This window comes from Sturnira hondurensis, unplaced genomic scaffold (assembly GCF_014824575.4).
Source record: "Sturnira hondurensis isolate 20B ecotype Veracruz unplaced genomic scaffold, ASM1482457v3 Scaffold0003693, whole genome shotgun sequence".
Taxonomy (NCBI): Eukaryota; Metazoa; Chordata; class Mammalia; order Chiroptera; family Phyllostomidae; genus Sturnira; species Sturnira hondurensis.
This window is the reverse complement of record NW_028076324.1, coordinates 7,884,964-7,906,046: the sequence shown is the minus strand read 5'-3', so window position 1 is coordinate 7,906,046 and position 21,083 is coordinate 7,884,964. Positions and strand designations below refer to the sequence as shown.

The following is a 21,083-nucleotide window of genomic DNA, read 5'->3' as shown; positions in this document are numbered from 1 at the left end:
AATATTGTTAGAGCTACACTGGAAACAGCAATATGAACTCACAGTCTTTAAAACTTACCAATTTTCCCTGAGCACTGAAGTAGCCTTTAATCCGTTTCCCACCAAAAGTCTGTGTGCAACAATTGGAGAGGAATCCCCAGTATTAAAAACACAGTCTTCAATACTCTTTCCCACCTCAAGGAAGGAGGGTTCTTATGGAAACATAATAGCTGATTTTATGTTTTGGGGCAAGAAGGTACAATACGGGCTGGGATATCTTGTTGTCATCAATCAAGGATGTTTCTCCAAATTCTGGGAGGTGTTGAAGGCACACAGGAGCCCAGCTGAAGTTATCTTTCATCAACAACAATTACTGGTAGCAAGCCCTGATGAGTGGCTCAGTTGATTGGAGTGTAGTCCTATACAACAAACGGTTGTAGGTTCGGTCCCCAGTCAGGGCACATACCTAGGTGACGGGTCCAATCCCTGGTTGGGGTGAGTAAGGGAGGCAACTGATTATTGTTTGTTTCTTTTTCTCTCTCTCTGCCGTTTTCTCTCTCTAACATTAATAAACATATCCTCAGTTGATAATTTAAAAAAAGATGCTGCTCTTTGTAAAACACAAAACAAACCAAACATAGAAAAAACCAAATACACTAGTTGTTTATGCATAATAGGATGATAGATGATATTCATTTTTTCCTATATTTTTCTGGCATTTGCAAGTTCCCACCTTTTTCATACATGCATTATATAAGCTGAGGCTGCAAGGTGTTGAGCTACAAGAGCTGTAGGATCCACAGAGACCTGGCCCAGAGCACCCTCCTGTGTATCTGTTGAGTCTGGATGCACAGAGCATCCAATACAGCAGCAGCCTCCGCCCCCAGCCTCAGCTTGCCCCTCTGTACAGCAGAGGTTCCCGCCAGTGGGCTGGGGCCCAGGTTCCCAGGTCTGGGATATGGACTCTGGGGTCCAAGCTCTAGGGTGGAGTATGGTTGAGTACCTGGGCCAGGGATCAGGATCTGGTTCCCGAGACTGGGTTCAGTGTCTGGGCTTGGGGTCTGATGCTTGAGATCTGGAGCAAGTGTGGGATCTGGAGCAAGTGGGCTGAGGCCTGAGGCCTGAGGTCTAGGATATAGGATCTGGGGTGTGGGGACTGGGGTTCAGGATCCGAGTATAGGATCCGAGGTATTAGGTCCGGGACCCAGGGTCCAGGCTTCGGGATCCAGGGTCTGGAGTCTGAGGCCGGGGGTCTGAGGAATGCGATCTAGAATCCGGGGCCGGGGTCTGAAATGAAAGGTCTCGAGTCCAGGGTGCGAGCCCGAAGCAGGAGATGTAGCGTGCGGGGTCCCTGCCTGAGGTCTGGGATGTGGAGCCCCGGGTTTGCGGAGCCCGGGTACTGGACCGGCCCCGCTGCTCTTTCTGTTCCTCCCTCTCTTTCTCCCACCCTCCTCCCTCCCCACGCCCCCTCCTCTGCTCCCCTCCCGTTGCCCCGCCCCTCCCCTCCCCCTCCCTGCGCCCGCCCCAGCCAGCCAGGCCGGCCCCGCCCGCCCCGCGGCGCCGCACCGACAAGATGGCGGCGGGTGGGAGCGGCGGCCGCGCGTCGTGCCCGCCGGGTGTCGGTGCGGGCGCGGGGGGCGGCCCGGGTCCCAGCGCCAACGCTGCCCCCGCCCCCGGCAACGCGGCCGCCGCCGCCGCCTCGGCTCCCGCTGCCCCCGGGACGTCCCCTCCGGGCTCGGGGCCGGGTGCGCAGGCCGCGGCGGGCGGGGAGCGGGCGGCCGAGGAGCCGGGGGCGGCGGCGCTGCTGCGTGAGCCCGTGTACAACTGGCAGGCCACCAAGCCCACGGTGCAGGAGCGCTTCGCCTTCCTCTTCAACAACGAGGTGCTGTGCGACGTGCATTTCCTGGTGGGCAAGGGGCTCGGCGCGCAGCGCATCCCCGCGCACAGGTGGGCCGCGCCGCTCCGCTCCGGGACCCGGATCCCGGACCCCGGGACCCACCATCCCCGAACCCGGGACCCCGGACCCCTCCTCCCAGGACCCCGGGACCTGCTATCTCCGGGGCCCACCATCCCCGGGACTCCACCATCCCCGCACCCGCCGCCCCGGGAACTTCCATTGCCATCTCCAGGACCCCGGACGGCCTATCCCCAGACCCCACCGTCCCAGGACCCTCCATGACTCCACCAGGGCCCCTAAGTCTCACCACCTGGACCCTAGGACCCTGCCAGATCTCCGTTATCCCACAGGACCCCTCCAGAACCCCCCCTGCCTTTAACCACTTCTGCAGGCCCAACCTTCACTGGGCCCTGTGACCCTGCCAGGCCCCCACCCAACCCGCAGCCCCCAGGTACCAGCCCCCAGGTACCAGCCCTCCGCTGTTCCCAGGATCCCCATCAGAAATTTGTGGCCCTGTAACTGGCCCCAACCCTGCCACCCTGGCCAGGATTCCCAGGCCCTGTGACCCCACCAGCTCCTCCATCCTTGGGCCTTGCCATCCTGCCCCAGAAACCTCCTCCACACTGTGGCCCCCAGACTCCACCGGACTCCCCCTCATAAACCCAGGACCCCCAGACTCCTAAACTATGTAGCCCGTCCCTGTGACCCCCAGTCCCCTGGCTCCCCCAGCCTCCTGACCTTCCCCTAACTCCCTTACCACCCCCCAGCTTGGACCCCCAGCCCCAGAGCCCTTCCAGCCCCCTGACCCCAGTCCCTGGACGCCCCAGCCTTTTACCTCCCCACCCCCAGGCCTCCTCACTGGAAAAGGAGGCCTTGGTCCAGGCCCTACCCCTCTGCCAGTTTCAGGGTGCAGCCCTCAAACTCCTGGGCTGGGTGGGCTAATGTCAGACACTGTCCTGCCCACTCCTGGTCCCTCTTACCCTGCTCCCCATCACACCCCAGGGACCTCGGTGGGGAAGGCTCACGGGGGGGCCCCATGGGGGAAGGGGAATTGGGGGCTTTCTTGCCTCTCCTCTGGCAGTGTCCCCCAACCTGCTGTGAGGGTCCCCCGCCTCTCTGGAGTGTGGTCTATAACCTGTGCCTTCGAGAATCTTGCTGGCTTCTTGGCTACTTGAGTACAAATGAGCCTGGATTCCTGTCCTCAGAATGTTCCAGGCCTGTGGTCAGGTCCCCAGGACCTACCCTGGCTCCTCCCTGGTGTGTGTGCAGCCCTTTCTCCCGTCATCCGTGTGGACTGCCCCTCTAAGCTTGGAGTGGGGGCGGGGCACTGGTCAGTTTGCCACCTGTGATTCCCTCCTGGACTCCTGGCCTTCCTCATGCTCCTGTTCCTAAATACTGCTCAGTCTAGTCCAGGCTGTCCTGCCCACCTGACCCTACTGGAGCCCTCCGGGGAGGGGCAGGTCAGTGCAACTGGAAGCCCTTCCCCCCAGAGGGCACTTCAGGGTTTTGCTTGAGGGCAGTGAGGGGGCGGGGCTCCTGCTCTGAGTGCCAGCTGACCTTGGGACAGGTGCTAAGTTGTGTCTGTTGGCTGGTGGCAAAATGGGGACAAGAAAGGTGGGCACAGGGACCCCTGGAGAGAAGCAGAAGAGGGGCCTGGCCGGTGGCCCTGAAGCCTGGGCTCTGGTGGGAGAAGGAAGTGAGGAAGGACAGGTGTGACCTGTAGTGACACTTTCTGAGAGCAGGAGGGAGATGCAGGGCCTCAGGGGTGATGGCACAGCTGCCCTTCTCCAGAGTGGACACCCCCGAGCAAGAGGTGCTGAGCGGGACAGGAAGGGGTGTGCAGGGCTCCAGGCTCAGGGAGATGAGGCCTGGAAGCCAGAGGGGCTGGGCATGTGAGAGCCAAGCAAAGCCTGGGCAGAGGGAGCAAGAGGCACCCTGGGCCACTGTGACCACATCTGCTTTGAAGGGTAGAGTGGGCCACAGACACCACGGGAGACAACTGGCTTGATAGGGGCAGTAGACAGGTACACAAAGGGTTCGGCATCTCTTTGGGGGAGGCACGCTCATGTGAGGTGCTGAGGGGTAGCTTGGCAGCTGAGGGAGCGTGAGGGCCTTGGCGGGGTTTCCTGCACTCCTGGCCTGAGTTCCCCAGGGGAGGACAGGCATGGAGGCATACACTGTGTCGGAGGGGCTGAGACACCCCAGAGAGATGGCCAGAGGCACTGGAACCAGAGGAGTGTGCCTTTGGGGTCTGGTTTTCAAGGGTCCATATGACGGGAGTGGGTGGGTCGGCCTGGGGCAGCGTGTGGATGGAGCAGGAGGGGTGCTTAGGAACAGTAGCAGGGAGCCACCCTGAAAGTGGGGTCTTGGGTGCAGCCTCTTCTAGGTGTGGGAGTGCATGCTCCCGTTATCAGACTGTCCCACCCCCTGGACCTGTCACTTTCTTGTAGCACTAGCTTCACAAGTCCCATGTCACTGTGGGCTCTCTGCCCGGCTTCCCTGGAGGACATCACCAGTGCACATTGCTACTTTGCAGCTGTGGGTTGCCCCCCTGCATCCTGAGAGCTCCCAGGCCCTAGGTACTTGATGTCTGGACGGTGTCTGGGCCAGGCCAGTGGCACTTTTTTTGTCTCATTGCCTTGGCATTGATGCCCCATTCTGTGGATCCCCTCCACCCCTTAGAAGGTTCTAGTTGTTTTTCTTTTTCGCTTTTGGGTGATTATGTTATTCAAATTTATAAAAACTTTACCTGTGGTGGTCAGGTGGGTGACTGCCCAGTGAGTGACCCTGGGTTCCTTGCCCCTCAGTTTCCCCACCTGTGACCTGGAACTGCCACTCAGGTGCCTCTGTCTTGGGGCCACCGGGAGGAGTAACTCCATGACCCAACCATGTGCTTATCACAGCAGCCCAGGGCTCTGCTAAAGGACCAGGGAGCTTAGATGGAGGCAGGACGTAGCCCAGTGTGGAGTTAATGTCCTGGAGGCCGGGCTGGTGGAGAGCTGGGGCAGAAGAGTGGCCTGGAGCATCCTGTTACGTGGACACTGCCCAGCTGACTTCGTTGCCACTCCTCAGGGGGCTGGATTTGGGAACTTGATGTGAAGAGTTGAGTGGAAAGCAGAGCCCTTCTCAGCCAGGTGGTCAAGGGTCAACCCCAGGGTGATGCTTGCCTGTTGGACACCCCTGGAGCATGTGATGAGAAGGGCACCTCATCTGGATGTGCCTTTGCCCCCAAACTGTAACCTTAACATAGTGCGTTCAGTAGGGGCACCCCTCCAAAAATAGACATGTTTATATCCTAATCCCCAGGACCTGTCATTGGAACCTTGTTTGGAGAAGGGACTTTGCAGATGTGACTTGGTTAGGGGGTCCCAAGATGAGTGCATTGCCCAGGTGGGCCCCAAACCCAGTGAGTGTCCTTGTAGGAGACTCCCAGAGGAGAGAGAATAGCCATCCCTGCAATGACAGACGGAGAGGCAAGGGTGAGGTGGCCACAGGCCCAGGGATATCAGAGCCCCCAGAGGCTGGGAGAGGCAGTGGGGGGCCCTCCCCCTGGGCCTCTGGAGGGAGCAGGCCGTGTGACACCTTGAGTTGGGAAGTCTGGCCTCTAGGACAGGGAGAGAACAGATTCGATATGCAGCACTTTGGATAGCAGCCCTGGAAACCAGTCTCTCGCAGGAGAAAGCACAAAACAGCCCCGGCCTGGACGTCTCCTGCAGGACACAGCAGTTGCTCCTCCAGACTGCCCCAGCGTGAATACCAGTGAAAGGTGGAGAAAACATCGCAGCCTGGGCATCCTAAGGGGACAACTACATGCCACGTAGGATGTGAGATTGGGCCCTGGGGCAGAATGTGGACGTTACTGCCAGCACTGGTGACATGGCAATAAGGCCTGAGATGGCTTTAAAAAGCAGAGAGGGAGGGGCTTATGCTAATTTTAAGGTGTAGTCAGGACCCACCAGCTCCCAAGGCCCAGCTTAGGGTGGTCATGGCTGAGCCTCAGAGTGACCCCTGCTCTATGGGTACAGGGTGAAGTGGGGCCTAGGACCCCTGGAACAGAGATTGCCATTTGTGACGGCGGAAGGGGCCAGCCCTGGGTAGGCAACTGTCCGGTCTCCTGCTCTGCTCGGCTTTGCAGCCTCTGCCCACTGCCCCATTCTGTGTGTGTTTTTTTTTAAGATTTTATTTATTTATCTTTAGAGGGGAAGGGAAGGAAAGAGGGAGAGAAATATCAATGTATGGTTGCCTCTCATGCATCCCCTGCTGGGAACTGGCCCGCAACCCAGGCATGTGCCCTGACTGGGAATCGAACTGCGATCATCTAGTTTGCAGGCCCGCGCCCAATCCACTGAGTTACACCAGCCAGGGCTTTTTTTTTTCATGGTGCTATTTTCTTCTAACTTTCCAACCCCGAAGTCTGTACTATGTTGTACTTGGCAGGCTGTGGGCAAGGCTGTGCCCGTCCCTGTCCTGTATCCCCAGTGCCCAGGAGACTGCTTGGCATACAGTAGGTGCTCAGTAAATACACGTTGGCCCTACCTGCTAGATCCAATGTGTACATTTTCAGGGCTTGCTCCGAGACGTAGTAAAGGTCTTCAGGGAAGCATGTTTGTGGACACAAGCATCTGGCACTTATGCAAAATGAACTCTCAGATCTCTTTCTTCGCTCTCACGGAAAATGTGGCCACACTGAGGAGTCTGGAACGTGGGACAGTTTGTGTTGGGGCTTCTTTTGTGATCTGTGTTTGTGTTAGTCCAGCGATACTTTTTTTAAAACACATCGGCTTTCTTTTGTTAACTTAGTTTTTAATTTATTTTTGAACGATTTTATTTATTGACAGAGGGGAAGGAGGGATAAAGAGAGGCAGAGAAACATGACTGGCTGCCCCACACACGCCCCCTACTGGGGACCAAACCCGCAACCTAGGCAAGTGCCCTGACCAGGAATCGAACTGGTAACCTTTGTGGAATGACATGCAACCCACTGAGCTACACTGATCAGAGTGTGACACCTTCTTTGATGACAGTGGCCCTACGGTGTGTTTTGAGAATTGCTGAGGAAGTTCTCCCCAGTTTTATTTTGTGTCAAGACCTTTGCAGCTGGTCTGATACATGAACTCGTGTGGAATCGATCACCCATTTGTCCATCCCTCCAGCCAACAGCCGTGAAGACATGGTGCTGGCAGGAAATTGTCTCCCTGAGGAAGGTGCCTTCACGCACAGCAGCAGCAAACGTGTGTGAAGAGCCAGACAGGAAATATGTTTGGTGGGCCACAGGGTCTGCAACTCAACTGCTCAATTCTGCCTTTGCAACGCAAGAACAGGAACACCGATGTGAGTGAGGATGGCTGTTTTCCAGTGAAACTGTTTACAAAAACAAGTGGTGGGCCGGACTGGGCCCGAGGGCCAAGTTTGCTGGCCCCTGGTGTGGTTGTTCCTTGATGATTTTGTGAATCAGTTGGTCAAGTACTAAAGCAATTTAGTGGGGAATTGGTCTTCCCAGAGATGCTGCGAGGACTCACAGTTAAAATATGGAGTATTGTCTTGGCTGGTGTGACTCAGTGGATTGAGCACTGGCCTGTGGATTGAAGGGTTGCTGGTTCAATTCTCGGTCAGGGAACATGCCTGGTTGCGGGCTAGGGCCCAGTTGGGGGCATGAGAGAGGCAACCATTCACAAGTTCTCTTCCACATCATGTTTTCTCTCCCTCCTTTCCCCTCTGTCTAAAAGATAAATAAAATCTTTAAAAACATATCTGGAGTATGTCTGAGGGTGTGATCTTTTTCTCCATGTACCCTGGGCATTTTCTTGGTGTCCTGGTGAAAGTTTTGTGGTTTCCAGTGCTGTGTGGCTCTTGCATGTTTATTGCTGAGTTTTTGCCTAGGTGTTCTGTTATTATTTCTGTGGGAATAATCTTTTCTCCACTATGTTTTTTCTAGCTGATTATTGCTGGGAAGCTATAGATTCTGGGGCATATTTATTTTTATGTGATTTGAATTTATTTCTGTACCCTCTTAGTGTTTATAATCGTTCAGGGGACTCTGGCCTCCCCCCATGCAGCAGACTTCTCTGTACCATTGGGAATGTTCTAGACCTGTGCTCTCCATGACCAGCCATGTGCGGCTTCTAGGCACTTGAAATGTGGCTGCCGCGACCAAGGGACTCGACCCTTTTAGTTACTTCAGTTTTCATTTAGACTTCAATAGCTCTGTGTGGCCAATAGCAACCATATTGGCAGTGCAAGCTTAAAATTAGAGAATCTTTTTTATGGGCAAACCACTTCTATCTCTCACTCCTATTTCTGTCCCTTATATTTTTCGGTTCTTACTGTATTTCTGACCCCTAGGGTGTTGCTCCATCACAGGGGGGACAGCTGGCAGCCTTGGTGATCTTCGTAGTTACCTGTGAGCCTCGAGGTTGGTTTCCCACAAATTCTCATTGACGAGGCAGGGAACCTTTGCTCTGTTCCCCACTTACTCGGTTTTCAGGGAGTGTGGGTGTGGGGTATTGTAAAGTGCTTTGCTGGATTTGGGCTCGTTTGATCCGACGACTGTGTGGAAAGGTTACCTGGCTGTCAGCTGTCGCGGCCCAGTTCTGGTGCATCCATCACCCCAGAAGTTCCTTGCTGCCAACCCAAACCCCAGACAACTGCTGCTCTCTGCTTTCCGTCTCTCTGCTTTTGCTGTTTTAGGGTCATGTTTGTTTGCTTTTTAATTTTGAAATTTATTTACTTTTAGAAAGAGGGGAAAGGAGGGAGAGAGGGCGAGAAACATCCATGTGTGGTTGCCTCTTATGTGGCCCCCACTGGGGATTTGGCCTGTAACCCAGGCATGTGCCCTGACTGGGAATCGGACCGGCGACCCTCTGTTTTGCAGCCCGCGCTCAATCCACTGAGCTACACCAGCCAGGGCTAGGGTTATGTTTTTGAGATTCGGTGATGCTGTCGAGTGCTGAGGTAGAGTTGCTGTTTACTGCTGGATGCCATCATGTGGGGGGGCCGTGGTGTGTCCACTCACCAGTGATGGGTGTGTGAGCCGCTTCCACTGCGTCGCCGTTAGGAACAGTGCCGTCGTGAACACACATGTACAGCTCCATGTGCAGATGGGGTTCCTTTTCTCTTGGGCAAATACTCAGGGGTGGGAAGGGTGCGTCGTGGGCTAGCTCTTACCTTTGACCTTGTAAGAAACCGCCTTCCCAAGTAGCCATACTGTCTCCCAGCCCCCACAGTCCTGAGGTGCCGTGGGCCTCGTGGATGAGCTGGAAACGCTCCTTGTCTAGTTTCCCGAGCAGCGTGTGTGGGGTGGTGGTATTTCCTCCAAACTCCTTGCTAGAACGCCATGCGGCCATCTGGGCTGGGCTTCTCTTTGGTGGAAGATTTTCTCTTTCTTCACGAGTTGCTCTGGCAGTTCGTGTCTTGCCAGGAAATAGTCCGTTTCATCTAAATTGTCTTAACCCGTTGCCATGAAGTTGTTTGAAAACTCTTGCACCATCTCGTGTGTCTGCAGCGACGGCCCCTCCTTCCTTCCTGGCCCTGGTAGCTTGTGCCACACTTTGCTTTCCTGGTCAGTCTGACTAAAGCTTTAGCGATTGATTTCTTTTCAAAGAACAACAATTTTGGTTTTCTTGGTGTTCTCTACTTTCCCATTTCTAATTTTCTTAATTCCTGCTCCCACTTTTATTAGTTGCTTCTTTCTTTGGGTTTGACTTGCTCCTCATTTTCTAGATTCTCGAGGTGGAAGCTTACCTTGTCGAGGTCTTTATTTAGTAAAGATGGGATATTTGACCCCCGAGCCCTGGGAACTGCATCCCTTACATTTGGACGTGTCGTGTCTTCATTTTCCAGTGTCCCTTGTCTTCCTTCTGTGACCCCTGGGCTACTTGGAAGTGTGTCATCCCACTCCAGGCATCGGCGATATCTCAGGTTTCTCTCTGTTGTTGACTGTAGTTCCGTCCCTCTGTGTCTGGAGAGTGCGCTTCCCCTGGTCGCAGTGCTTCTAAGTGTGTTTGCGAGGCCTCGTGTGTGGTCTGTCGTGCACCATGTCGTGAGTGCGCCTAAAAGAACGTGAGTCTTCTGTCCCTGGGTTGAGGTTTTGTGAAGGCCATTTGGTCAAGTTGGCGGATGCCGCAGTTCCGTGCTTTCGCGCCGCCGCTGCTTTTCCGCCGTCCTGTCCGTCATCGTCCTGTCCGTCATCGTCCTGTCCGTCATCGAGAGCGGGCGCGCCAGCCTCCCGCCGTGGCTGTCGGATCGCCTCTTTCCTCTGGGAGCGCTGTCCTGCCCCGTGTGTTTTGGGGGCACCATGGCTGGGTGTGCATGTGTGTGGTGGTTACCTGCTCCTGGTGGGCTGCCCCCTTTCTCCTGGACTGTTCCTTGTCCTCGGGTCCGTTTTGTCTGATGTTACGGCAGCCCCTTCACCCTCTCACCTTCCTTGCATTCATCTTTCGGCCTGCAGGGCACGTCTGTTCCATCTTTCAGTTTCCAGCTCCTTCGTGCCTTTGGGTGTTAGGCAGTGATGTGCGTCCTCAGTGCAGCATGCCAAGAGGCCCGTGAAGTCGGTCTGTCCTGTTTTTGCTGATGTTCGCTTAGGCAGAAGCAAACAGGGAGAGCAGCCTTTGGTCCAGAGCCCTGGCCCGGTTTAGTCTAAGGTAGGGTTTGGCGGGTGCTATGTGAAGGGTGGCCCAGGCCTGAGCAGAGCACGTGGGGCTGGTGGCTGCCGACTTGGGAGACTTCTGAGTGCGGTGGCTGCTCGGGGGCTCCAGGCAGGGATGCGACACAAGAGCCTTGCAGACCAGGGGGCAGGCGCTCTGCAGCGAGCAGGCCTCTGGGCTCTGGCTCCCGAGCCGTCTCCGCTTGTCTGGGGAGAAGCTGCTGTGGGGCAGGTCCTGGGGGGCGAGGGTGGACAGCACAGAGCTGGGGGCACTGTCCTCGGTGTGGTCACTACGGAGTCCTTCCACAGCCCCTACCCTCTGGCTCCTACGGGTCCTCGGCTGGCTGGAGGGAAGGCTGGGTGCTCCTCTCAGCCTGTCTTCACCCACTGGGTCCTCCTGCCATTGGAGCTAAGGAGACACAGGCAGGTAGACGAGCGGCCGCGTCACTGCTGGCAGAATTCACAGGACTCCCCACAGCCACTGCCTCCCAGTGCCCCTGCCACTCCTGTGACCTCTGGGGCCTGTCCTGCACACTTGGCCCAGCACAGGTTCCCTGCCAGGCCTGTCCTGACCCTCACTCCCCTCATGGCCTTGCATTCATCTTCTTTCTATCCCACTGTCAGGCTGTCTGCGCCCTTGACCTGTGTCTGTCTCCTTCCAAGAAAGCAGGGGTCCCAGTGCCCAAAGCCCGAGCACAGGGGAGGTGTGTGTAGAGCAAGTGAGTGAGAGCATGCATGACTGAGCGAGTGGTGACTGAGTGGATGGATGGGTGGATGGATGGAGGAAGCTGGCAGGGGGCATTAAGCCGTCTACCATGGGAGACATGACTTCAGTTCTGGCCTTGAGTTGCTATTGGTCCATTGAATGGCCTTCTTGCCCTGCGATGCCTCCCTTCTGGAAGCATCAGCCACCAGGAAGCTCTGGCATGGCGTCTGTGGGTGGGGGGCAGCTGGCAGAGCAGTAGGTGCTGCGGCGCCTCCCGGGGTCTCCAGTGGGGACGTCTCTGATGGGGACACTTGCTTCACAGGTCCCCACTCCTCCTTCTCACAGCCCCAGGCTTGGGTGACGGGGTTAGGCGGGGCCACATGAAGGATAACCGGGTCTGCTCTCCATTCCAGGTTCGTGCTAGCTGTGGGCAGCGCTGTCTTTGATGCCATGTTCAATGGGGGCATGGCCACCACGTCCACGGAGATCGAGCTGCCTGACGTGGAGCCGGCAGCCTTCCTGGCGCTGCTCAAGTAAGGCTTTCCAGGGCCTCTTGACTGGGGCGGGGTGGGCAGTGGGGGGTTTGAAATGTCAGAAAGCAGGCAGGGCTCAGGGGGAAAATAGAGACCCTGGTGACATCACCTCCAGAGGCCTGGCTCCCTGGAGTTGCCTGGAAGTTGCCTCCACAGTGAGAGGTGGCTCTGGAGACCCCCACCCTGTTTTAATTTTTGTATTTTTAAAATTGACATTTATTCATTTACCACATATGGTGGTTCATTCATTTAAGGTGTGTAATTCAGTAGTTTTTTAAAGTAATTTACAGATGTGTGCAGCCACCTCCTGAATCTGGTTCCAGAACATTCTGTCACTCCAAAAAGAAGCCCGTCCGCAGCCCCTGGTAACTGCAGACCTTGCTCTCTGGATGTGCTTGTTCTGCACATTTTACGTAAATGGAATCACACGCCCTGTGGCCTTCCGTGACTGGCCTCTCTCCTGAGCCCCGTTTCTGAGGTCCATTCACTTGCTGGAATGTTGTTCAGCCTTAACAAGGAGGGACATTCTGGCACCTGCTATGACATGACTGAACTTGAGGTCATTGTTGAGTGTAATGAGCCAGGCACAGGACAAACACTGTGTGATCCCACTCACAAGAGGTCCCCAGAGGGGTCAGATCCACAGGGACAGGAAGTGGTTGGTGGGAGCCAGGGGCTGGGGGAGGGAAGTTAGTGTTCGATGGGGACAGAGTGCCAGTTTGGGAGATATGACAGTTCTGGAGACAGTGGTGATGGCTGCATGACAGTGTGACTGTGCCAGTTGGGTCCCCGTCAGGGCACGCACGAGGAGCACCCACTGAGCCCGAAACCAGCAGGACAGCAAGTCGATGCCCCCCTCTCTCTATTTCTCTCCCCGCCTTCTCTCTCTCTAAGTCAGTTTTACAAAACGTAAATGTGCTTAATGCCACTGCGCTGGATACTGAAAAATGGTTAAGGTGGCAAAGTTTATGTTATGTAGACTACTGTGCTTTTTAAAAATTAAGGAGATCTCCCCAAACCCCTCAAAACAGGTAACAGGCTGTAGTCCCAAAGCCGGACTTGGGGCGCCCAGTGTCTGTCCCTGTGTCTGTCTCCCTGTCTGTTTTTCTCTGGGCTTCGATCAGTCCCGCTCGGGTGCCCTCCTGAAGAGGGTGGGCCCTGTTACCGTCATTGTGGGAGTGGCTCCCTTGTCCTTCCGCACACATCTGGGCCTGTCCCCATTCAGGGTTTCCTCTGCACTGCTGACTGGGGGTGGGGCCGGCCTGTGGGAGGCTGTCCTGGGCACCTCGGGGCCATGCAGCGGCTCCCTGACCCCAGGGACGCCAGCTGCTGGGCTGTGTTGGGCTCTGTGCTGTGCTTCCACCACCGTGTGCAAGATTGATTTCTCCGTGGCCTCACCATTTTTTTTGTTGACCCCAGCCTCCAACCCACATTTAGAGTCAGTTGCTTGGTCACAGTGTCCACAAGTGTCTGTGACTTGCCCATTATGCTTTGCCATAAGGCCTGCTGTGCAGGTCAATAGGTATGGAAATGACCTCGTGCCCCGAGCAAACTCATGGTGGCCTTCAGCCCTGGTGTCCCCGCCTGGGAAAGGAGCGGGCCCACAGTGCAGGTGTGCTCCCGTGCTGGAGCATGTGTGCCTCAGCTACTTACTGGTTTTCCCTGGCAATGGCCTTTGCAGATCATGTCTGCAGGTCAGAGGGCAACAGATGGTTCTAGCAGGTCCTTGGGGCCTGGTCGGTGGGGTGGAGGCTGGTGTGGGGTCTTGCTGGGGCTCTGACAGCACCGGGGTCCCTAGGGTCCTGCCTCAAGGACACCCCCACCCCGCCCAAGGTTTCTCTACTCGGACGAAGTTCAGATCGGGCCTGAGACGGTCATGACCACGCTGTACACCGCCAAGAAGTACGCGGTGCCTGCGCTGGAGGCCCACTGCGTGGAGTTCCTGAAGAAGAACCTGCGGGCAGACAACGCCTTCATGCTGCTGACACAGGTGCGGGGCCTGGGCGGGGCAGTGGGTAGGTGGGGGTTTCTCAGCTTTTGATACCCTGGAGAGTGCCCTGATCCCCTGCCCTGATGGTCCCCTTCATTTTCTAGGGGGCTTTGGCAGCTTGTGGCAGGCATGGCTCCCACGTTCATTCGGCTGCAGGTTTCCCGTTGTCTTTGCCCTTTATTCAGGGGCTGAAGTGTGGGGAGAAAGGCACCCACATTTCTGTGAGAAGGTCCCTTTTGGGCTCCATGTGGTCATCCGGCTCTGGCAGGGCTGTAGGGGACCAGGAGGCCTGGGCACAAGTGGGTGGCTGGGGTTGCCCTCCTTGGCCAGTCATAGCCAGGTTAGATTTGCAAACCCCTCGCTGAGGTGGCACCTTGGCCCTGGGCACTGGGGGGCCACTTGCCAAGTCACTCTGAAGGGCCAGAGCCAGCACTGTTGTGGGGGCCCCTCCGGGCCATCCGCCGAGATAGGGGCTGTGGGGGCTCTCGCCAGGCCCCAGGTGGAGAACGGGGCTGAGAGGTTGGGCTCTCGATGCAGCCCCGCTTCCTCCGCAAAAGGAGTCAGACAGAATCTTCCTCCCTCCCTGGCCCCTGCCCCGTGTGCCCATTCCTGAGGGAATGGCCTCAGAGGGCCAGGCACAGTGTTTTCATGTCCTGCGGTCACTCATGGCCCTCTCCCCAGGGGCTCCCGCCTGACCCAAGGAGTGATGGAGCCCACCGCCCCGGGGGTCAGCCCTGTCTGCTGCCCCTGCCTCCAGCCCTGGACTGCCGGGGGCCCTGCTTCAAAGGCGGCTTCCTGGAGCCAGGGTCCTTCCTTCACTAGACCCACCTGCCTCATCCCAGGCCGTGGTCACTGCAGATCTGTGAACTTGGAGAAAATCTCCTGTCCCCTTGAGCTGGCACTGTGAGAGTACCCAAGCCCCAAGACTTGACATTCAGGACAAGTTTTAAACCACAAAATCCATCTTGGGTCCTATCTCAGGGTTGGATGTTGACACACTGTCCCTCACAGGCCCGGCTCTTTGATGAACCACAGCTTGCCAGCCTGTGCCTAGAGAACATCGACAAAAACACAGCTGATGCCATCACAGCAGAGGGCTTCACAGATATCGACCTGGGTGAGGCCTGTGGGGCACCTGTGGGGTCCCTTTGTGCCCTGGACTTGACTATCTCGAGGTAGGGTGGTGACACTCCTCCCACAGAGGCCCGGGTGATGCCTGTGTTCAGCCTCACCAGCCAGGTGGCTTCTGCCTGGCCCACGCCCCTGCTGCCATCCGTGACAAGACGGCGGGCGGGCATGGCCACAAGCCGGTGAGGCCTCCTTCACCGGCAGAAGCAGAGGCTGTGCATGGTGTGCGGACAGTCCCTGGCTGAGGCCGTGGCATCCACGTTGACATGGCTCCCCTGTCCCCCACAGACACGCTGGTGGCCGTCCTGGAGCGGGACACGCTGGGCATCCGTGAGGTGCGCCTGTTCAGTGCTGTCGTCCGCTGGTCTGAGGCTGAATGTCAGCGCCAGCAGCTGCAGGTGACACCCGAGAACAAGCGGAAGGTCCTAGGCAAGGCCCTGGCTCTCATCCGCTTCCCGCTGATGACCATTGAGGAATTTGCTGCAGGTGACGTTCAGGGGACCAGGGCGGGTGCTGCTCGGGAGGAGTGTGACCCCTGGGGACCCTGCGTGTGACTCAGTCGAGTGTCCCACCAGGTCTGGCACCAGCCATGTGTTGGCCCAAGAGCCCCGCCAGGGACACAAGTGTGCCCCTCTGTGCTGACAACATTCTTCTCATTGATGGGAAGCTGGGACCGTGCACAAATGTATAAACACGGAATGACCCCAGATGCCGTGCAGCCAGCCCGCATCTTGGTGTCTCCTTCCCTCTGTGCCTCCTGTGTCCACATGCATATGTGTGAGTGTACCAGCCACTGGGGGTCCCCATCTCAGACTCACACCCTGTGGACTCTGGCTTCAGTGTCCTTGACAAGCCTGTGAAAGGGTGGGAAATGGCCAGGGTCGCGGTGACCCTGCTACAGGGCCTGGGCCGATGTGGGGGTGGCCCTGACCGAGCTGCCCACCCCATAAGGACGCCCACATCTAGGGGCCCATTGGGCAGCTGACCCGGAACCCTGTCCTCCGGGCTGGGCCTCCCCTTGTGTCAGTCTCCTCCGGATTGGTGCTGCCCCTGGCGCTGGAGCCGAACAGGCCTGGAAGGTTCCGTATGGGGTCTGTGGTGCAGCTCTGTGGTCAGTGCGTATCAGCCACCCTGTCTCTCCCAGGCCCATGCTGCCCCCGGCCCTGCCCAGGTTTAGGGTCACCTGATTTAACACCAGCAACCGTGATTGAGCGCATCCCCATGATGCGCTGGCTGGGATGTGCGTGTCCTACAGGTGCATCTTCCTTGATCCGAAAGTCAGACTTCTGGCTGTCTTACGTTTTATCGGGTGGTCCACCGTGTTACTTCAGTCCTGGGGTGACGCCCCAGAGAATGTCTTTGCATTCTGGGGTTACCAGGGCTGGGTTACTCTCTCTGAGAATAGTGCTATCCTGGGCACTGTGGAGTGCAGAGCAGCACCCCTGGCCCCCCACTTGAAGCAGGAGCACCCCCAGTCATGACAACTACAGATGTCTTCATACCTTGCCTGGTGTCCCCTGAGGGAGACCCCTGGGTACAGCATTGGACTGTCCCATGCTGAGGCACCTGTAGGAGGCCTGCTGGGTATTCCCTCTCCATACTGGCTTTCACCCCCGAAACAATTCTCCTCAAGGTTCTCCAGCCGATCTGGGTGACAGATGCCCCCCAGAACTCAGGCCCCTGAGACAGAGCCCACCTTCTGGGAGTGTCATCCCCTCAAGCCCCGTCTCTCTACAGTGGGCCCCACGGGGCTTCGTCTCTTTGTCCCTGTGTGTTTTAGAGAATGCCCGCAGCTGAGGTTCCACTGGAAAATACCAGAAAGTGGGAGTTTGAATCCTCCTAGCTCCATGTTTCACAGTTGAGGTCGGATATATTTTTCTTTCCACATTTTCTATGCAGAGATTAAAAAACGATGGTCAACATCCTGCGTTCAGTTTTCTGTCTTCCTTATTCACTGAACCCATAGACGTGCCGTGCCCCGGTTGTGAAGGTCTCTGCTGGTGCTCGGGGCTGCGGGAGCTCTGAGCCATGCTGGGGCTGGCCTTCTGCAAGCCTGGGTTCTGAGCTGGTAGATGAGTGATTCTTGTAAAGCTCGAGGCCTGTGTTGTACCTTCTGTTCTGGAGGCAGAACAGTGATGGGAAGGGCACATGTAAGGCCCCCGCCTGTCTGTTTTGGCGTGTGGCCTCCGCTGCCACTGTCTGGGTTCTCCCGCCCTGGCTCCCGGCCTGTCCTGGGTGGGGCCCATCCTCTCCCCGTGTGTGCCAGTGCTGCGTGGCCAGGACCCCCCAGCCACTCTTGGCTCTGAGTGTAGACAGGGTGTCACCTGCTCTGTTGACTAGGGGAGCCTGAGGGGCGGGCCTGGTGCAGGCAGGAAGGCCTGGGGCCATGAGGAGGGATTCTGTCCAGTGAGCCCACTAGTCCAGTGGGCTGTCAGAGCACAGCCCCATGTCTGGGTCAGACCCTACCCCAAACACCGAGGTAGAACAGCCCCATCTTGGGGCTGCCTGGACCCCTCATGTTGTGCAGAAAATTCAGTGTCACTTCTGAGCAATGCTGTGGACTTGAGATGCCCCTGCATTCTGGTGTCTTCTGTGCCCTGGGGGGGTCACCCCAGCCTTCCCCACCCTACACCCCACCCCAGTCTTACCCATCACTTCCTGTACCCACAGGGCCCGCACAGTCGGGCATCCTTGTGGACCGCGAGGTGGTCAGCCTCTTCCTGCACTTCACTGTCAACCCCAAGCCCCGCGTGGACTTCATTGACCGGCCGCGCTGCTGCCTCCGCGGGAAGGAGTGCAGCATCAACCGCTTCCAGCAGGTGGAAAGCCGCTGGGGCTACAGCGGCACGAGTGACCGCATCAGGTGGGTGGGGAGCTGGGCTGGGCACTGGGGCGCTGGGCATGAGGGAGCGGGGTTGCCAGGAGTGAGGCACAGGCAAGGGGCACAGCTGCTGGGGGCCCTGGGCAGGGGCTTCCTGCCCGGGAGGCAGCCCCGCCTCCTGGGAGGCCTCCAGAGCCCAGCAGGGGAGGAGAGGCCTGTGAACTCTCTCCTGCTTTCGGGTTGTCCCGAGTTTAGTGCCTGTCTCTGTCCATCAGGTTCTCGGTCAACAAGCGCATCTTCGTGGTTGGCTTTGGACTATACGGCTCCATCCACGGACCCACAGATTACCAAGTGAACATCCAGGTACCCGCCACCCTGGCCCCGCCTCCACATCCAGGTCCCATCCCCAGGTGGGGCCCAACCCCAGACACCACCCCATGTCCCACCCAGGCCTTGCCCCTCCCACCGCACCCCACCTTTTTCAGGAGCACCCCCCCCCAGATTCTCCATCTCTCCTTTGTTAGGGTCTGTGCCATGACACACCGTAAATGGAGGGAATGTTCTGGCATCTGAGGGGTTATGCCCCCAACCCCACGGGCCTTGTTATGGGTCCCAGGCGGGACCCTGCCCTGTGGGGTCCGGGGTGAAGTTCAGCCTTCCCTCCTGCCTCTGCGGGGTCCCATTGGGGGGAGCATGGAACCAAGGCCCTAGGTGAGTGGTGCCTGGCCCTGGCCCTCGCAGATCATCCACACCGACAGCAACACAGTGCTGGGCCAGAACGACACGGGCTTCAGCTGCGATGGCTCAGCCAGCACTTTCCGAGTCATGTTCAAGGAGCCAGTGGAGGTGCTGCCCAATGTCAACTACACAGCCTGCGCCACGCTCAAGGTGTGCCTGACCCTGACCCTGCCCCGCCCGGAGCCCTGACCCCACCCCAACTCTGCAGTAAACCCTGACCCCCGAATACTGCACAGAGAACCCTGACTCTGATCCGTGAGCTCTACCCAGGGCCCCACCTGACCCCCAACCCCGACTCTGTCCCCTGAACCCTATTCATTTTGACTCCATCTGTCTTTTTTAAAGATTTTTTTAAAGATTTTATTTATCTTTAGAGGGGAAGGGAAGGAGAGAGGGAGAAAAATACAATGTATGGTTGCCTCTCGTGGGTCCCCCACTGGGAACTGGCCTGCAACCCAGGCATGTGCCCTGACTGGGAATCGAACCATGATCCTTTGGTTCGCAGGCCCGCGCTCAATCCACTGAGCTACACCAGCCAGGGCTCCACCAGTTTTTTGTCTTTTATTTTTTGAAGGGCATCGGACTCTGGTCTGATAGTACAGTAGGCCCCCCTTATCCCTTATTCATGGTTTTAGTTACCTGTTGTCCAAAATATTAAATGGAAAATTCCAGAATTCATCAGTTTTAAGTTGTGTGTCGTGCTGGGTAGTATGATGAAATCTTGCTGTCCCATTCCCTCCTATCCAGGATCCTGACCCTGACCCTGACATCTGACCCCAAATCTGATCCCCATCAAGGACCCCAACATCTAACCCTTCTCTGATCCCCAGACTTTATCCAGGACCACAACCATGCCCTCATGTTGACCTTAATTTTGACCCCTAAACCCTATGCTGGACTCCACCATGACCTCCCACACTGACCCCAGTCTTGAGACCTAAACCTTATCCAGGACCTTGACCCTAACTCTGATCTCTGACCTCTCTCTAGGCCTCTGACTTGAACCCTGACCCACCTTCTAGACACCCCTGATGGTTGGGGCTCAGAGGGTGGCTGTCTGTTGTGGGTTGCAGGGTCTGCCCCCGAGACCCCATAGCACACACACCTCTGTGCGGGGCTCTGCCGCCCTCTGCCTGGTGGGGCCCCAGTCTCGGGGTGGTCCTGACCACACTGTGGCCCCAACCCCACAGGGCCCGGACTCCCACTACGGCACCAAAGGCCTGCGCAAGGTGACCCATGAGTCGCCCACGACGGGGGCCAAGACATGCTTCACCTTTTGCTACGCAGCTGGGAACAACAACGGCACGTCCGTGGAGGACGGCCAGATCCCCGAGGTGATCTTTTACACCTAGGCACCGGCCCCCACGCAGCCGTGAGGACGGCAACCCGAAGCCACCAGAGACGAGTGGACCTCCCCACGTCCCATGTCAGCTCCCGCAGGCTCCCCAGGCTGTGCCCACCCCTGGCCACGTTTCTGGCCATCTCCGTGGTGGTGAGCAAGGCTGCCTGTTAAGAGGAACCGGGAGGAGTCCGGGCAGGCAGGGCTGTGAGACAATCCCTCAGGACTGGGGGTGGGTCCCTGAGTGTGGGCATCCAGCCCCCGCCCTGCCACTCCAGACGGGAGGATCAAGTAGGCCATCATCTTGTTGGTGTAACCGCACACAGCAATGCATCTTGGATTTCCATTTATCTGGTAGGAGACAGTGTGGGGGGTGCCTCTAGTGCATTTGATTGGGGTCTTCGGCCTGTTTACTGGGAATGCTCAGGCCACTGTGACCTCAGCCCCCAGGATGCAGGCCTGAGCCCCAGGGGATAGGAACCATGGGGGGCTTGCCCCTCTCAAGGCCCTGCAAGCTGGCTTTCCCACCAGGTCCCACCCCACCCCCGGCCTCTCTGGACAGGCCCCTCCAGGCCCTGCAGCTGAGGGCACAGGTCTCAGCCCGTCTGCCTGGGAGGGGCGGTGCCGTGGGTCAGCCACAGTAGTCATGTGCCCGTTGGCCCATGGGATCAGAGGGCATTGCCTGCCTGCCCCCCTGTACATACTGTGTCCCTGCCCCATCAGCCCCGGAGGGAGCACTCCGCCCACAGGTGCTGGAGGGCGCAGCCCCTCCCCTGACCCCAGGCCCTCCCCATGTGTCCCTGCCCCCGTGAGTCCTTCTGGAAACTGTTCTCCCCGAAGCCATGAAAGGTGTGCCCTCTTCATGCCACACCCCCAAATGATTTTTTTAAATAAAGGAAAAGAAACACCTGCCCTGACCTGTGTGCTTCTTCCTGCTGGAGCTGGCAGGGCCCTGGCATCTGAGCCCTGGCACTGTCCTTTCTGTGGCCGTTCCCTCCCACGTAAGGGGGGGCCGGGACCCCTGCCTACATCTGGAGTCACTGCCTCCCAACAGACTCCTACCCTGGAGGCATCCGCAGCACGTGGGGGGCTCTCAGGCTGATCCTTCCCTCAACCTCTGTCCTGTGCACAAAAGTTCTGGGGCCTCACCCTGCCCCTGCTGTATAGCAGTGGGGGACCCTGAGGTAGGTGGGCAACATGGCCAGGGCCACCAGCAGGTGAGGCCACACGGTGGGGCTGAGCCACCCTGGGACTTCCTGGCATTTTCCCCAATGTTGACGGGGACCCTGCTACAATGAGCCCTGCGGGAGT

The 21,083-nt window shown here is 57.6% G+C and overlaps 1 protein-coding gene across 2 annotated transcripts; it reads left to right on the top strand.

Annotated features, from left to right (window-relative positions):
• Nucleotides 1-1,527: 1,527 nt before the first annotated feature.
• Nucleotides 1,528-20,684, top strand: BTBD2 (BTB domain containing 2). Of its 2 annotated transcripts, none has more exons than XM_037042427.1 (9): nucleotides 1,528-1,926; nucleotides 11,637-11,756; nucleotides 13,590-13,746; nucleotides 14,758-14,863; nucleotides 15,163-15,360; nucleotides 17,545-17,737; nucleotides 17,971-18,058; nucleotides 18,437-18,583; nucleotides 19,624-20,684. In XM_037042427.1, the coding sequence occupies exons 1-9, from the start codon at nucleotides 1,553-1,555 to the stop codon at nucleotides 19,783-19,785; spliced, it is 1,545 nt and encodes a 514-aa protein (XP_036898322.1). In that variant the 5' UTR covers nucleotides 1,528-1,552; the 3' UTR covers nucleotides 19,786-20,684. The 2 variants fall into 2 exon arrangements, with proteins under 2 accessions (XP_036898322.1, XP_036898323.1); XM_037042428.1 differs by having other exon boundaries at nucleotides 1,532-1,861.
• The last annotated feature ends 399 nt before the right edge of the window (nucleotides 20,685-21,083 follow it).

Coding starts and splice junctions, on each gene's coding strand:
- BTBD2 (XM_037042427.1), top strand. CDS start 1,553: ATGGCGGCGGGTGGGAGCGGCGGCCGCGCGTCGTGCCCGCCGGGTGTC. Junction 15,361..17,544: donor CATTGAGGAATTTGCTGCAG/GTGACGTTCAGG, acceptor CTGTACCCACAG/GGCCCGCACAGTCGGGCATC. Junction 18,059..18,436: donor ATTACCAAGTGAACATCCAG/GTACCCGCCACC, acceptor TGGCCCTCGCAG/ATCATCCACACCGACAGCAA.